Raw genomic sequence first — 14,713 nt, 5'->3', positions numbered from 1 at the left:
AGACTGTTTAAGCCTGAATTATGGTTCTGCGTTAAATCGACGCAGAGCCTACGCCGTAGGGTACGGCGTACGGTCCACGTCGGCGCGTACCCTACGCCGAAAGCTCTGCGTCGGTGTAACGCGGAACCATAAACCATCCTTTAGTCGGTCGGTTTCACCAGTAGAGGGCGCTCCACTTATTTGACAACGAAGAAGAAAAGACGTCCCCTCTGACGTCATCACGCACAGCGTGTAGCAGCAGCAACATGTCTTTGAATGGAGGTAAGTGGAGACAGCTATCAGCTACTTTCTCTAAAATGACCGCTGCTCATCTCTGCTGTTCTGTAAGAACACACATGGCTGTATTATCGGCTCCGATTGTTGCTGGTTCTGTTCCCCCGGGGCTTTCCCGCCCGAGCAGCTTCACATGAACGGTTCCTCGGCTGGTCGCTAGCTAGCTGCTCATCGGTTCCTGACACTCCATCAGGCTCTTTCTAAAACCTCCTGATCTAACTGGTTAAAACAGTTCCCTCGGCCGTGTGCAAAATCAGCTCTTATAAATGAGACGCATTTAGATCAGCACACTTTACAGCAATGTTAGGACTATGTAAGAAGTGAGGCAGGTGACGTGTGTGTGTGTGTGTGTGTGTGTGTGTGTGTGTGTGTGTGTGTGTGTGTGTGTGTGTGTGTGTGTGTGTGTGTGTGTGTGTGTGTTAGGGATGGGCGGTATGCACAAAAAAATGTATCACGATAATTTCTGGCATTTATCCCGATAACGATAAAAATGACGATTAAAAAAAATACCAATTCAACTCCACCTTTGTAACTATAAATCTATCACCACATTCAGTCTTTGGAGCCAAAACACTGCTCTAAAAGAATACTAAATACTACTAAACTACACCAATTATTACACCACTCTGGTAGAGACCTCAGCAGCAGCATATAATACTATGTTTATGTTAAGGCTGATTTATGGTTCTTTGTTAAATGCACAACCATAAATCAGCTTTACACAAAAACGTCATCAACGGGAATTTATCGTTTTTACCGCGAGATGACAAATTCTTACCGTGGGGGCATTTTTTTGACGGTATATCGTGAACGGCAAAATATCGCCCATTTCTAGTGTGTGTGTGTGTGTGTGTGTGTGTGTGTGTGTGTATGTATATATATATATATATATATATATATATATATATATATATATATATATATATAAATAAAGTGTGTGTTGGTTAGTTAAAGCCACGCATCTCTCAGTGCTGACATGTTCCTGCAGATGAAGACTTTGAGTGGGAGCCTCCAACCGAGGCGGAGATGAAGGTCATCCAGGCTCGCAGGGAGCGGCAAGACAAGATCAGCAAACTGATGGGAGATTACCTCCTGAAAGGATACAAGATGCTGGGAGAGTGCTGTGATCTGTGCGGGGTGAGTGAGGGCAGACTCCACTCTTGTTCCTGAATACAGGTGGCACACGAAAGGTTACGTGGTGTAATCTAAATCCATACATGTGTATGTTTGCAGACTATTCTTCTTCAGGACAAGCAGCAGAAAAACTACTGCGTCTCCTGTCAGGAGCTGGACTCTGATGTTGACAAGGACAACCCTGGTACCCTTTTCCTCATTATTCACCCACCTGCTTTAGGGCTGGGCGATATGGACCAAAAGTCATATTTCAATATTTTCTAGCTGAATGGCGATACTCGATATATATCCATATTTTTTCCGTGACGTAATTGGGATTTCCCCCAAAGCATTATAGCATAGCATCTCTGTTAGCTTCATTTTTTTCAGAGGAAAACCCTTAAAAAAACAGTTTTAATACAAAGCCACGTGCCAAATGTCACACAGGTTCCTTTATTAACAGAGGTCTGCACAATATCAAAATGTAAAAAACAAATTAAACGAAAATAAACTGCCTGCATATATAGAATAAAAATGCTTCTTGAATAAAATAAAACAAATATCCCTTTCCCGCATAACAATTAAATTAAAATACACTGTGCAATTAATACAATGTAGACAGTAACAGGCAGACTTTTCCACTGAGGTTGACAGTTGTGCAAATAACAAATCTCAAATAAAACATGTAAACAGATATTGCATCTCTTTGAGCAAATCTCAAATAATTACAACAAGTCAACTACTGTACATTTTACAGATTTGCCAGGAAAACTAACCTGTCAACACTGTCAGGTTTCAGCACAAAGGTACTTTTCTGCCAGCGCGAGGGGTCAGTGTTGATGTTCAGTCAATTCGTCGCAAAATAAACTATATCGATATAAACGGTATTGTCTCGTGCCATATCGCGTTTGAAAATATATCGATATATATTAAAATGTCGATATATCGCCCAGCCCTGACCTGCTTTTAACTAATTGTGAATGTAACTAAATATTTAGTTGTTGTTTTCCTCCAGCTCTGAATGCTCAGGCTGCGTTGTCTCAGGTGAGGGAGAGGCAGCTTGCAGCCCAGTCCCCGGCTCCGTCGCAGACACAGGAACTCAGTGGAAGTTCCACCAGCAGCCAAGCCGGTGCGTCGGTCCCTCAGCCCAGGCCAGAGCACTGTGAGGGGGCTGCCGCTGGGGGACGATCCCTTCTCCCTCCGCCTGTCGTCCCTCCTCCTGCGGCCGCCTCCACCCCCGTCGTGGCCCCTGCTCGCCCCCCGGCTAGTCCACCGAGTCCTGCCCTGCAACCGGAGCTCCAAGACGCGGAGGAAGCTGTTCTCACCAAACTTCGCTGGGCCACTACCCAATTACAGAGCTCAGCCTCCCTGGAGGCGAGTATCCAGCTCTGCAGCCTCATCACCAGCTGTGCCAACTCGCTGCGCAGCCTCAAGGAGCTCAGCCAATAACCACTGTACAGTAGCTGAAACCGTGGAGTGATAGGAACACTGTTTCTACTTGCCTCTGTTTTGGAGTACTGACTCTGGCTTAGCTTCTCTCTTCGGCTGAATCTATGCTTAAAGCTGAATTCAAAATCGGTCCAGGATGCACTTGAAATAGGATTAAAATGTCGGAAGTGCACACATTGTTATTGGGTTAATGCAAGCATACAGCTGGCAGAAATGTCACGTGTTCGTATGATGGCTTTTGTCAAATTGTGCGTTATATTATGATTACAGATATTCGACATTTGTCAAAGCACATTGGTTGTCCGTATTCATTTTAAAATAGCTGGCCAGTTAAAATTTTTAATGATTTGTATACCACAAAAACAATCATGCTAACTGGTGTCCAGAGTTTGCTGGCTGGCTGTTCCCACAGCAGCTAACGTATACACATGAGGAAACCAGACTGCTGTTACAGTATGTGGTTGCATTATGTTCAGAAGTTGCTGATTTGCAAGCTAAAATTCCAGTTCACACACCTGAATATTGATTTTGCACGAAAAGTTTGTGCTGGACCGCTTTCAGTGAAAGTTTCTCGCATGTTGTTGAGGATCCCAGTGCTTAAATACAAACCTGACTTCTCCAAGCCGGATTATTTCTGTTTGCTACTCTCATGTCTGACCTTCAGATTTGTGTTGAGTTCCTGTGTGTGATGTGAAAATGATTCATCTAAGGATCCAGTTATATTCATTGACCTGTTTTGTGTTGTTTATTTTCCCTGAAACAACTTACAAATGAGTAATAGTTTATTAGGGAGCGCTGTGTGATTGTGGATCTGGCTCAAGGATATTTTGAATGTATACTGGGGAAGTTTGGGTTTGAACCTATGATCCTCCCATTAAAAGAAAATCTCTCTACTTTCTAGTTACAGCTCCACCATTTTAGTTCTTTCAGATGTAAACCTCACCTCAGAGACCATGCAGAAAAAGAAACCACACTCACTCCTCCTTTTTACTTTTGCTAAATCCCTGGAGGCCTGTAAGCTCAGTATTACGTTCTTTAATGCCTTGCTCATTTAGGAACTGAGGAAGAACAACCATATTGTTAATTGCCATATGCAAGCTACACTACCCAGATAAAAGTATCCAGAGGTATTTATTGGTTTCTAATGTCATCAACAAAGTCATAAAAATGAAACGTATTTGTTTTTTTTCCACTGACAATCTGCTGGAACTCGGTCTCTGAAAACCTCAGTATTATTATTATTGCATCTACAGTAAACAAACTGGATTGTACATGAATGGTTGGCGCTTTGTATTAGAGAAGCCAGTTTCAGTGTCATTTGAGGTAGTTTTCTAAGAATGCACCAAAATAAATCCTTCTCAGAAGCAGCTCAGCTTGGTTCTTTTCACAAGGGGGCGCCACATGCAAGTAATGTCCTTAAAAATGGTGAGTGAAGAATAAAGATGGTGCTGTGTTCACACAAGCACGGCTGTCATGCAAATGTGACCTCAGTCACATCTGTAACCACATCTTCAAACGCTGCCACGACCGGATCATCAGGTTTGTCTGGGATTGTAATCATTACTAAGGAAAGCATGTACTTTTTGGTGTCAACAAGTATCAACAGTAAAAGATACCACAATGTCAAAAACAAGGAAAGAACAGGGAAAGCCGTAAAGGAATGCACCAATTTAATGTTTTAAGTCTTGATAACGACACCTGGAGTTGAATTAAGAGTTGATATCTTTCACCAATGTGATACTGATACTGTTACTGAGCTGTACCCTTCATGTGGAAGAGACTAAAGGCTTCAGGCTCCACTTCCACATTTCTTACCAAACTACATACATTTCCTAATGCAAAATGTTGCAATATAACAAGATATGACGGTAATAAACTGGTTTGTTGCAGAAAAATAAACAATTGTGCACCAGCATTGGAATTGTCAATAAAACCATCATAAATAAATAACTGAACATATATACTGTAGAAACAAACTGAATGCTTCATACAGGAACACATTTCAAGTGAGCAGATCGACTCATGGATCAAATTAATTTTCTAATTGATTTTTTTGTAAAAAAAATTTCCCCAAAATATTTAATCCTGATATCAGATCAGTGCATCCCTAGAAGCAGTATAGTTTATCTTGGAATTGTGTTTTACTACAAAAACGTTATTTCTGTTAAACTAGCGTAACGCTGCCCCGAGAAGTCTCCCCACCTCGCTCCACCACCACCTTCATCTTGATATGGTTAGCTCTAATGTCCCGGCATGATGCTGGGTCAAGAGATCAGATACCTGAACCCCCACCCGTCACTCAGAGGAAAATAACACTTAAAAAAATAACAATTTTCACCTTTTTCAAGTAAATTCTCACTTGAAATAAGTAGAAAAATCTGCCAGTGGAACAAGATTTATCTTCTCATTACAAGCAAAAAAATCTTGTTCCACTGGCAGATTTTTCTACTTATTTCAAGTGAAAATGTACTTGAAACAGGTGAAAATTGTTGTTTTTTCCAGTGATGAGTCTTGTTTTAAGTGTAATGAGATTTTTTTACTAAAAATTTTCTTTTTTTACTAAAAAATAAAAAAACATTTTTTACAAAAAAGTTTGCAGAACATGCAAACTCCACACAGAGAGACCCCACGAGCCCGGGAGTCGAACCAGGAACCTCCTTGCTGTCGGGCAACAGTGATTACCACCAAGCCACCATGCTGCCCACATTACATGATTTGTGAAGTATTGTTAGGCCCTCGGCCTCTGGACAGGTCATTGGGCTGGTGATCTCTCCTGGATGATTGGCTGTCTGCCTGCTGTTCCTGGCCTGCGGTTGGCTGACTGTGCCATCCTCCACCCGGGATTGGCCGTTTCCTCTTACTTCTCAGCTAGTCCTGGTTCATCAGCCGTATTTAAGGAGCAGGCTGATGGAAACTCAGGGCAGCTGTGTGTGTTTCACACTCAGCTTGCCTCATTCTGGGTTTGGTTGTCAGCCTGGAGAGAACCTGTTTGTCTAAACCCGTTTGTTCTGGATTGTGTAGTGTGGTTGTGCACTTAATGATGTTCTGTTGGTTTTCTGAATGTGGAGTTTGTTTTAAACCCCGGATGGCCCTTTTCGTTAAATCTCCACTTTTGATCTTTAGTTTACCTTTTGGTTTTCTTTATCCTTTTGTTTTGGTTGTCTTACACGAACATTTGTGTTGTGGGGTTAAAACCTGTTTTCTGTTATCACTATTTTACTGCCTCGTTGTCAATATAGCACCTATAAATAAGGATTTGTTTGTGGGTCAGATGTTCACAAACCCTTTTTTCCCTAGCGAGCTGGGGGTTTGTAACAAATAATTATATATACACTCCCATGCCAGTTTTTTCTTTCCTATAAAGATTCTGATACCTGGGCTTTGTATCGGCCGATTCTGCTGTTCCAATTCCAGATGTTATGTTTAGTTTTTGGTTGTTTTTTTTAAATTGCCATACTAAACATTACACAAAGACTTAACTTTTGAATATAAAACAGTTTTAGAGTTGTTGTATTTCCAACCTGGGAAACTACCATGGTTCTAGATGTTCAATTACAGGGTGGAATTCAACCTTTTCAGTGACCAACAGGGGCCGGTCATCTATGAATCTACACTGCCTGTTGCTGTTCTCGCTTTAGTCTGGAAACCACAGATCTGTATGGAGCGTGAACTGTTTTCCTGGTAGGATTTCCCGGCCTAAAATAATGCATTGCATGTTATGGGATGGTGCACAGATGTAAATACTCACCGATCCCCTTATTTCTGGCGGCGCCTGCAAGTGTTTCCTTGGCTGGTATCAGTGTCAGACTCTAAATGACCTAACCTTGCAGTGTTACTGGAGATCAGGTCTGGTGTGAACTTCTCAACTAATCCTCATTGCTTTTTGAAACGCAACTCGTAATAAAACTGAGAAGAGTTAGCAAATTATAGGAAATCTGTATCAGATTTAATCAATCATAGCTTCAACTATGAGGTTTTTAAAGAGGCATATTAAGCTTCATTAACTAATCAGAAGTCTGGGGCTTTTTAAACACATTATGTCCCTTTAATTTGATTTATTGATGTTACAATAACTTTTAAAAATGTGTTTTTGTAGGTTGTTTTTTTTTAACCTTAGCATTTACAACATCATGAGTGATGGTATTATCAAATATAAAGTATTACTGTCTGTTTTGAAAACTGGAGCAACTGCTAAACAAAATATTTCATGAATAATTTGGAAACACCCACAGATAACGTCCTATATAGTAAAACCACAACACCTACACATTCTTGCATCAGAATGACGGGCAGTCAGGGCATGGCACTGCTGGACATGACCAACAGGGGACACACTGTCTCCAGTCAGTGCTTTGGAAGGAGGTTCAATAAGAACACTGGTGTCTGTTTATTGTATTTTCAATATACGTCATGGACATTGTCAGAAAACCTCTTGTGCAGCACTTTACAGCTGAACAGAAGATGCTGTGTCTGAATTCTGAATTCCAGTTCATCCATCACTACTTGGTTTTGTGGTCTTCTATCAGTTAGATGCAAATGTGGATGTGTAATGGTTCTTTATTCCCGCTGTGTTGGCGTCCAGATGGTCAGGTTAGTTATTGCACCCCACAGTTAGTGTTAACAGTTAGTGCAAGCTGTAACATGAAAGGGCATCACGCTGGAGGTCAGTGTGATGGATGCCAGGGGAACAGGAAAGGATATGTGTTAGTAGACCTGCAGTAGAAGGACTCCTCAGATCAGTTTGTGAATCAAGGAAAAACCTCACAGAGAAACCAGTTCCCCAAATCCAAGAATCGATATAAGAAACGAGGGCATGGTTATGTTTCAGTGGAGAGCTAGGTGTTGCATTGACAGCATGAAAATGGGTTTGTAGTTGTTGCACGGGCATCAGACCTGTTTACAATGACAACATTTTAGAAAAGGGTAGCGATGTGGGCCGTTGATGTGGAAAGATTACGACCAAACAAGCCAGCTACGGGTTGCTGACTTATAACAGAAATATTGTCCCAGTCAGAAAACAACCAAATATTGACTTGAAATGACCACAAAGTGTTTCAACATATACAGGACTGTCTCAGAAAATGAATGAATTAAATTAGAATATTGTGATAAAGTTCTTGCAATTTAAAAAAAAAAAAAAAAAAAAAAAAAAAAATGTCATACATTCTGGATTAATTACAAATCAACTTAAATATTGCAAGCCTTTTATTATTTTAATATTGCTGATTATGGCTTACAGTTTAAGATTAAGATTCCCAGAATATTCTAATTTTTTGAGATAGGATATTTGAGTTTTCTTAAACTGTAAACCATGATCAGCAATATTAAAATAATAAAAGGTTGCAATATTTCAGTTGATTTGTAATGAATCCAGAGAATGTATGACATTTTTGCATTACAGAAAATAAAGGACTTTATCACAATATTCTAATTTTCTGAAACAGTCCTGTATAATAAAATGACCATTAAAAAGATATGCAAGGATGGCCAAATTTCCATATAATGAAAGCAAAGTTAATTAAGTGATTAGCGAAACAATCAAGCAGATAAGGCCACAAAAAGAACAAATGAAAAAGGCATACATTAACTCAAAACTGGAGAAAAACTATAATGACGTTAAGCAAAATCACGTGTAGAAAATAACAGCCCAAGATGCAAAGCTAGAGATACAAAACTGTATTTGAATTATTGCTGGTGTTTTCTCTAAGTCTTGTAAGTCTTGTAGGGTGTTTCCTCTAACATATCTAAGCCAAGATAAAGGCCTGTAATTTCATGAGGGCTATTGCTGGTTATGTCAACTTGAAAGAAAGAGACAAAAGCAGAGAACAGCGTGCTGTCAGGTGGCTGCGTGTTTGTTCAGGCACAAAACAATAACGCAGCGCTGAAAAGTCAGTGTAATATTAGACCAACTCTGAGTCATGACGGACTCGTTCCCCTGTTGCTCTTCCACCCCAGCTGCTTCTGTCCATCCATCCATCTCATTTCTCCCCCCAACCTAAAAATACACCCCTGCTCTCACTGAGGAAAATCCCCGCGCCTCGACTGGGCCTGAACAGAGCTCAGCCAGAGCCGCTGCAATGGAAACTCTCCCCAGTTAGTTCCCTGGACTTTTCCTGGGAGCGCTGGGTGACGCAGCTGCAACTCAGGAAGTGACTTGACTCATAACTATGAACTTCCACATCACTAACTCGGTAATTTGGAGCCTGGCGGCCTGCATGAGATGACAATTTGCAGAAATGCTCAAGTCAGATAAAGCAGACCAGGCGATGCGGGGTCGGGATCAAAGTCTAGTGATATAACTCCCACAGAGTACACTGAACATATTTAAAATAAATAAGTATGCTTTAATTCCCTTTTGTGTTTCCATTTAGGCTCTATTATAGGAATTACATACACAGAAAGTCCGGCTTTGGGCACATAATTGTAGTTTTGACAGGTAGTTATTTTAGATTTCTTGTAAATCTGTCTTAAAATGTAAGATACCTGACCTCGGTTGGGCTGGTGGGACCCTTATTTTTAAATCCAAAACTTGACAGATATGCACACAGTGCACACATGCAGTCACGGGGAGGAATTTGCATGGACTGCTTCATCACCAGAGGCATTCTTTGCATATTCCGTGTGGCTGTGAAGTGGCTGCTGTCCCTGCAGGAGGGAGGGAGCAGGGCCGGGTTGAGTCAAGCATGTTTTATGGTTCTGCGTTAAATCGACGCAGAAGCTACGGCGTAGGGTGGGCGTCGCCGCGTACCCTACGCCGTAGGCTCTGCGTCGGTGTGACGCGGAACCATAAATCAGCCTTAAGCCGCGCTCTCCATGTGGATTACAGCCACAGACAGGGGGACGGGCTGTCATCGGTTGCGTGTTGCGTGAAAGCGTTTCTATCCCGTGTTAGTGACACCCAGCCGTGGAGAGGTTCCTCCTCGGCCCTGCGTGTCTGCGTGTCCTGCGTGTCCTGCGTGCGGATCTCTGTCATCGACGCGTCTGCGGGGGAAGAGCGTGTGATTCAACTCAGTGCGAATGAGCGCAAGTCGGAGCTTGAGCGAGTTCATCATTATTATCCGCAGGAGGAGAAACTCGACCCGTATAAGGAACCAGGCAGCGGGACAAGTTGCCGGACTCCCCATTTTCTGTTGATTCTCTCTTCGCCGAGTTTGATCTGCCCCGATGGCTTCGGTGTGGAAGAGACTGCAGCGAGTTAATAAAAAGGCTTCAAAGTTTCAGTTTGTGGCTTCCTATCAGGAACTTGTGTTGGAGTGTACCAAGAAATGGTGAGTTGTTGTGTTTTTCGGCGTCATGTTAACGATTAATCAGAGTTTTAACGTTAACGACCTTCATGGGATGTGTTCGGCGTGTTATTGGCTGTAACAGGACTCCGTTACGGTCATGTTCACGCTCGTGTTGTGGCTCTTTCCGCTCCGGCGAGGAAGGGCGTCCCGAGGTTGCTGTGGTCGCGGGTTCGATCCCCGGCCCCGCCTATCACAGTCACAGTACACAGCCGGCTTTAAGGTCCCTTATCTGGGAACACACACAATAGAGCGATTTATCTGCAGCGTTAGTTCAAAAGACAGAAACAGGAGGGTTTCACACCCCCCAGTGCGTATTCATGGGACCCTCTGCCAATTCCTTATAAATAGAGTGGTTTATTTCTCGCTCGCTTATCTCATTATTTCACCTCAGAGATGCAAATAATATGAAGCTCAAACCCTCTCATTATTTCTTTTAGGTAAATTCCTATTTCCATCCTGTCCAATCTAGCTCTGACATACACTTTTACTTGTCTATGATCAAACAGTATTTCCTTATTTTATGGATAATGTTACAACTATATGGCTCATAAACCTAGCATGAAGAACAATTTTCTTGATTGTAGCACTACAAAAAAAGTGACTCTTGGCTCTTCAAACCTTTGCCCAGATATCATGCTTGCTCCTTGTTGTACCTTCTTATCTGTTGAGATAACACTGAAGGGTAGATTAAATGTAGCTGGTCAGAACCTTGATAAGAAGCACTGATCAGTTTTTGACTGATTAGTCTCGTAGGTAACAGAGAGCTTGGGGCAGTAAAAACAGTGTACATCAATCAACAGTCACAGTCTCTACCGCTGTGATGCTGAGAGGAAGATAAATGTCAGAGAGTGAGAAGAGTGAACAAGAGGAAGTGCAGGATAACGGAGGTTTACCTACAGGTTTCAGTTGTGTGATTCAGGCATGTGTGTTTGTTGTGCATCCACGAGTCGACTTTATGCGTGAGGTTATAGGATTCTGACACTTCAGAAGGTGGACTTTTTGGCGTGCATGTGTTTCAGGAGGGCTGTCCGGATTTAGCACGATAATCTGAGTCCCCTGACACATCAACCACACGGACTACTGAGATGCATTATAACCTTCATATGACATGCCTTGCAACTGTTGCTCCGCAGCAGCAACTGCTAGTCTTCCAGACGAGCGTGGAGCTGAAGAAGAAGCAGGAGGAGAGGAGAGTGGCAAAATGATCTCTCGTGACATACTTATGATTTCATACGTACATTTGTATAGTTTTATTGTATTGAAAAGGGAAATGATTTGGGTGATCTGTTTAGAACATATTTATTTCCACTTCCTGTCGCTTTAAGGTTTATGAAAGATAGGACATTCAGACAAGCTTGATGGAGCCACAAAACAGAAGGCAGTCAAAGATAGGCAAAAAATAGACAATGACGATTGCTGACAGAGACACTGACAGCCGAGGGATAAATACAGGGTCAGCAACCTAATCATATGCAACATTAAAAATGCTTCATGTGACAAAAGCATAAAAAAGATTAGTAAGCTGTTAGATTTCCTGAGAAAACAACTGTCTTGTACTTATAGTTGAGAACCATGATCCTTACTCAACATCAGTTTATCCCTCACAACAAACACTTTTCTAAGTGTGACGTACGGTAAAAACATGTCACCAAACTTGATGAAATCAGTCCAAGCCCTTTATCATTTCCTATTATCTTGCTTTGAGCGCTCTTTTCATCCTCTTTGTCGTCATCTCTGCGCACCATCAACCCCACTGCCGGCCGGGCTATTTCTGTGGCCACTCCCGACCCACTAACACACATACCACATGAGCACGTGTGGCACACAAAGCCCTCGGAGCCACACTTGAACGCTGATACCCTGAAACCTGAGAGACCCGGGACAATATTAACAATATAATAACTATTAATGGTATTATTCTAATGAACATCAGAGTCAGAAATACGTTTATTGCCAAGTAGTTTAGCACACACAAGGAATTGTTGTGGTGATTGGTACAATACAAAAGAACAAATAATATTAAAAGAGAAAATGTACAACATGTTGGTTTTAAAGTGCCGGAGTAATGAATGTGAAGATGTTTGATTCTTATAAATATAGATATATTTAAAGTTAGTAATGAGGTCTGATGTTGTTTGAAGAATATAGTCTCATACTTGTGTCCTTGCCTGCACATGTTTGAAGTGTGTGTGCGTCCTCAAATGAGGGGTTCCTTCCCCCTCAGTCAGGTCACATGACTTCAGAGCTTCCTCTTTCACTTCCTGTGCCACATAGCTGCGACCAAGGACAATGGAAGCACTCAAAAACTAATATTACGGGCATGTGTGTTTACAAAAAACACACGTTGTGTTGCCTAATTACAGATGAAGTGCTTCTGCTGCTCTATTATGTCGTTCCAGATGTATAGACAGACCGTGAAACAATGTCATCATGCGCTCACAGTTTCAGTAAACACACACTCACACACCACCGACACCGCCTCATCTATTACTGGGAGACAATGTTAGTCAGCAGAAAGTCATGAGACCTTGTTTCTGACCGTGTGTCCATGGTTTGCATAATGTCCACTCTGGTTGGAGGCTTTGTTCAAAGTAAAGAACGTTAAAGATTCAAATTCTACATTTTTTTATAGATCCTGATAAAAACTTGTGCCACATCTTTTTTGTTTTTGTGGTCAAGTTCTTTCTAAACTTGCATAATCTTCATGTAACAGCATTAGCCACGGTATTACTTCTGGTTTACTGTGTTTTATTTTGTCTCCAAAGGCAACCGGACAAGCTGAGGGTGGTGTGGACCAGGAGGAACAGGCGCATGTGTTCCAAGGTGAGACCGTGTAAAAGAAAATAAAAAGCACTAACGCATGCATATTTGTTTCTGCACTGTCGTTGAGATAGTTCTCTGGCATTCCTCATGCCCCCATGCTCACATTTAGTTAACAGCTAGTTAACTAACCCAAAGTGTAGCACTAAAACCAATCCGGGATGAGTTAGGGCCTCATCTCTGTCTCCACGGTAACGGGAGGTTCCTATAAGCTGATGTGTGGGCATTTCAGGGTTGCTTTTAGATTGGTTCCGCTCTTATCTGTCCGAAAGGTGTAGAAATTGGTAATTTTCAGTCATCTTCATCACCATTAGATTATGGAGTTCCTCAAGGTTCTGTTCTCGGTCCATTACTGTTCTCCATTTACATGCTTCCTCTAGGTCATATTATTACAAAACACAATATTAAATACCATTTCTATGCCGATGATACACAATTATACCTTTCCTTTGATAATAGCAACTCCAATCAACTAAATAACCTCCACATGTGCATTGCAGATATCAATAACTGGATGGCATCACATATTTTACAACTTAACTCAGAGAAGACAGAAATCCTCATCATAGGCCCAGACTCATTGCAAAATCATATTTCTTCCCATCTTGGTCCCCTCTCATCCAACATCAGCACTTCTTGTAGAAACCTCGGTATTATTTTTGAATTGAATTGTTTTTAATTGCATGTAAAGCACTTTGTGACTTGTTTTGAAAAGCGCTTTATAAATTAAGGTATTATTTTTATTATTATTATTATTATTATGTGTTTCAGTTTCAAGCCCCCACACGAATGTGAGAGCAAACACAAACATGTTTTCCAGGCTTTCTGAGTGTTGTAGTCAGGACTTTCTGTCATTGTAACCATGGCTTTAAAAGTCTTAATCCTTAGACAGGGACTTTATGGAGGAGTAAACTAGTGAGCACTGAGGAGAATGTCCCTACTCTTCTCAGAAATCCTCCAAAACATAAGATAGTCCTTAATAAGAACTGGACAAGTTCACTCACAAGCTGTTTGTTTGTGGTGCAGCTGCACAGCTGGCAGCCCGGGATCAAGAACCCCTACCGGGGCATGGTGGTGTGGCCCGTCCCCGAGAACATCGACATCTCCGTCACCCTCTTTAAGGTACCACACTCACAGTGCAACGCTCAGGATGGACACCAGTCCTGTGACACATTAAAAAGAGAAAGAAGTTAAGTGCCAATAACAGGCAGAGGTAACCATGGCGACCTTTAAAGAAGTGGACAAGTGCAGTTAAGGATAAAGTTTAACTAGTTTAAATAAAAACACAAAACTTGTGCTTCAACTGTTATGTTTATTTTAACCATTTAAACTAGTGAATTTAAATGTATTCAGGGTGCCAACAGTAGCCAGTGGAGTTCAACGAGTGTTCTCTACATGTTTAAACTTGTGCTGCACTTAGATGAACTCTAATGCAAAGGTTGAGGTCTGTATTTGTTATCGCCTATGCAGGACCCCAATGCCGATGAGTTTGAAGACAAAGAATGGACATTTGTCATCGAGGGTGTAAGTATTTCTCAGTTTTTTAACTAGTTAATTAAGCTGTTTGGTCAATAAAGCAGCTAAAGTTGTATAACTGGTGTATTTGACTGCAAGAGCCAGACTGGGTTTAGTCTCCACATACAGTAATGTTGTGGTTTTCATTATTGATCATGCACAGGAGAGCAAGGGTCACCGCAAAGTGCTGGCGTCGGCGGACATCAATCTGCGGCGCTTCGCCAGCCCCACGCCCACCCAGACGGACCTGACGCTGA

At 41.7% G+C, this 14,713-nt stretch overlaps 2 protein-coding genes across 15 annotated transcripts in view; both read left to right on the top strand.

Moving 5' to 3' along the window:
• Positions 1-201: 201 nt before the first annotated feature.
• Positions 202-4,202, top strand: znrd2 (zinc ribbon domain containing 2). The gene is made up of 4 exons (XM_061740795.1): positions 202-261; positions 1,262-1,410; positions 1,507-1,591; positions 2,402-4,202. Exons 1-4 carry the CDS (start codon positions 246-248, stop codon positions 2,833-2,835), a joined length of 684 nt encoding a protein of 227 aa, XP_061596779.1. The 5' UTR covers positions 202-245; the 3' UTR covers positions 2,836-4,202.
• A 5,475-nt stretch (positions 4,203-9,677) lies between these two features.
• Positions 9,678-14,713, top strand: part of LOC133459504 (titin homolog) — a 46,789-nt gene continuing 41,753 nt past the window's right edge. For all 14 annotated transcript variants that reach the window (XM_061739509.1, XM_061739508.1, XM_061739507.1 and 11 more), the window contains exons 1-5: positions 9,678-10,103; positions 12,887-12,944; positions 13,968-14,063; positions 14,412-14,465; positions 14,620-14,713. The exon at positions 14,620-14,713 is cut by the window's right edge and continues 85 nt beyond it. In XM_061739509.1, the coding sequence (XP_061595493.1) occupies positions 10,000-10,103; positions 12,887-12,944; positions 13,968-14,063; positions 14,412-14,465; positions 14,620-14,713 (406 nt within the window). In that variant the 5' untranslated portion in view covers positions 9,678-9,999. The remainder of the gene's footprint in view (positions 10,104-12,886; positions 12,945-13,967; positions 14,064-14,411; positions 14,466-14,619) is intronic.

This window comes from Cololabis saira, chromosome 14 (assembly GCF_033807715.1).
Source record: "Cololabis saira isolate AMF1-May2022 chromosome 14, fColSai1.1, whole genome shotgun sequence".
In the NCBI taxonomy this organism is placed as follows: domain Eukaryota; kingdom Metazoa; phylum Chordata; class Actinopteri; order Beloniformes; family Belonidae; genus Cololabis; species Cololabis saira.
The sequence above is the reverse complement of the archived record's forward strand: the minus strand, read 5'-3'. Positions and strand labels throughout refer to the sequence as shown.